Source organism: Sinocyclocheilus rhinocerous, unplaced genomic scaffold (assembly GCF_001515625.1).
Source record: "Sinocyclocheilus rhinocerous isolate Xijiao unplaced genomic scaffold, SAMN03320098_v1.1 scaffold1635, whole genome shotgun sequence".
NCBI lineage: Eukaryota > Metazoa > Chordata > Actinopteri > Cypriniformes > Cyprinidae > Sinocyclocheilus > Sinocyclocheilus rhinocerous.
The window spans coordinates 1,870,949-1,873,883 of record NW_015627629.1 but is presented as its reverse complement, the minus strand read 5'-3'; the positions used below and the strand labels follow the sequence as shown (position 1 = coordinate 1,873,883).

General features: G+C 35.8%; 1 protein-coding gene across 1 annotated transcript in view; it reads left to right on the top strand.

Annotated features, from left to right (window-relative positions):
* Positions 1 to 545: 545 nt before the first annotated feature.
* The window catches only part of tmem179ab (transmembrane protein 179a, genome duplicate B), a 5,430-nt gene continuing 3,040 nt past the window's right edge, over positions 546 to 2,935 (top strand). Inside the window, exon 1 of the mRNA XM_016543857.1 lies at positions 546 to 914. Coding sequence (XP_016399343.1) covers positions 613 to 914 — 302 coding nt within the window. The 5' untranslated portion in view covers positions 546 to 612. The remainder of the gene's footprint in view (positions 915 to 2,935) is intronic.

Genomic DNA, 2,935 nt, shown 5'->3' with positions numbered 1-2,935 from the left:
ATAAGTATTTAGTATTTTTGATGAATATAGAAGCAAGAAGTGTACCATTAGCAGAGTTTGTCATGTCAAAAGGAACATCTGCTTCAGAACTGCACTAACAAACAGATCTATGGAGAGTGCATAGCTTGAATTTTGGTCTGTTAGTTGGTCTGTAGATTATGTGCATTTTTTATTTATACACATTTATTTATTTATGTATTTATTTTTGGCATAGTATTTTATTGTTATTTTAAAATAAGTCCATTTTATTATTCAGTGTATTAAACAATTTATTATTTTATTCAATTTTTATTATTAAACACTACTGCAAAGCTGTAAAACAACAGTAGGCCTAAAAGCCCTACGCAAATAAAATAGACTTGACTAAATATTCGCCCCTACTCATATCAGATTGCACTGATCTTTTAATGTTTGCTAATGAACTGTATTAAAAGTGTTACCAGCTTTTGCGCATTTCTATGGATTAGCCCTCCATAAAACTAAAACAAAGAAGTGTCATCGATGCTTTTTTCCCTCGGATAAATGCATGTATTTCGCTGCTCTGCTGCAAAGTCCGAGTGCGCAGCTGCAGCGCGAGAGCTCGAGCCGCACCGACAGCACAGCTCTGGCAAAATGCCTATGGATAATTTCATATTCGCGCAATGCATCCTTTATTTTTTAGCCTTCGTCTTTGGCTTTATAGCTATAGTACCTCTGTCGGAGAACACGGAGGATTTTCGCGGCAAATGTCTGCTATTTACGCGGGGGATGTGGCAGAATGAGAACATCACAGTGTCTAAGCAGCGCTTCATCATTGAGGAATGGGGACCACAGTCATCCTGCAGCTTCATCACCGCCGTCGGCATCGCGTCGCTCGTCCTGTCCGCCGTACAAGCCTGGAGGCTGCTGTTCTTCATCTGCAAAGGCCACGATGAGTGAGTGATTGTTTCTTTCATCGAATTGCTTGTGAATTTGATGTCTCATATGTATTAGACCCGTGCCAGTGCGGTGGCTGGGATGCATGTCACCGAGGAGCTTCTACATTCGTTACATATTTCATTTTAAATACGATCTTATATGGGAAACATGTTCAATAACAATAAACTTGACACATTTGTGATTAAGTAGTTTCATTGTTTTAATGAGGAATGTGTGGCCTAATATAAAGTATAAATCAGCTGGTAGTGGTTCTACTGTATTTGAATGGTTTAGAACAGCTTCAAGTCAATGAATTTTGAATAATGAGATTTTTAATCATATTAATCATTGCTATATGATTCTAGTCTGTCCAGCCTGAAACCAAAGGCCAGTTTACATTTAATAGACATAAACACCAGATATCCTACTCTTTTAATATTTAGTATATAAATAAATCACACATAATTCTCAGGTTAAGCCACTACAAAAATCAGTATAAGCAGTTATATTGTTATTTCTATTATAAAACTACTTTTATTTTTTCCCATTCAAATAATAAGTTTAATGGAAAATGATTATATAACCGTTCAAATGGGTTATTTCATCCCAAATTGTAAATTATATAATCATTAAAATGTTCCAAACCCATATTATTTTGTTTCTTATGTGGAACACAAAAAGAGATGTTAGGCGGAATGTCCAAGCTGCTTTTTTCCCCAATACAATGAAATTAAATGGTTACATACATGGTAAAAATAAATAAATAAATATAAAATAAAAACAAATAAATAAAGTTGAGCACTATACTCCAAGTCTTCTGAAGCTATACTGTATGTACAGTATGCATGCCAAAATATAAAAGTTGTAAAGTTTGTGTAATGATAATGGCATCAAACATCATTTGTTTTTGCACATCTCATGACCAATCGTGACAAGTTAGCATGAATGAGATTAACTAAAACTAAAATTAAACCATCAAAAATTGTTACTTGAAATAAAATAAACGTTAACGGAAATAAAATAAAATATTAAAAACTGAACTTTCAGATAGTTGTCATTGCAACATTGCTCATTTTAATTTAGTTTAACGATGTACTAAAATAGCTAAAACTAAAACTGAAATAAATATTAATAATAGGGATGTAACGATTCACTCAACTCACGATGCGATATGATTCACGATACTGATTTCATGATACAATCCGTTTTTCTCACAATTTTTTATTTATTTTTTTTAAACAAAATGAGATTTAAGAGTAATTATAAATGAAAAGATGAATCATCACATATTTGTATGGTTTTCATCCGGCTCGGGTGCATCGTTTCATCCCTAATTAATAATAATAATAATAAAAAAACTAGATAACTATACATAGCCTTTTGGAGGATAAACAGTGTGAATCAGTCCTTTGTCACTTTTAATGGAAAAGAGCAGCTCAGCATTCTGCAAAATATCTTCTTTTGTGTTCCACAGAAGAAAGGAAATTGTCACAGATCGGCCAGGCTCAACCACCTCCCAATCACAGCGAACACCATCACCTGAGTTCTAATCACACGCACCTGTCACGGATTAACAATCACTCTCAGCTCCCATACAAAAGAACACACCTCGCTTCACTCCAGTGTCTGATCTCGTTTCATCGAAGTGGACTCTCTCTCTCTGATATCTTAACATGATACATTGGAAGACTTTACCTGCCTGTGATACTTACCTCCTGTGTTTCCTCCAGTGTGTTCTCCTGTGCTCCATTCCCTAGTCCGTTCCCGTCATCTGCTCCGTGGATTCCCCGTGTACTCATCATATACGGAATCACTCTTCCCCTCTTCCTGAAGACGGTTTACTTTAGCTCATATACTCACCTGTCCAATCCATCTGCATCTATTGCTGATAATAAACATTATAGTATTTTTCTAATCCCCTGTGTGAGTCTCCTTCCGTAACAAAGTGAACCTTGTGGCGCTTTTCCACTGCATGGTATGGCATGGTACGGCTCGGTACGGTTCACTTTTGGGGGGTTTTCCACTGGGTACAGTACCT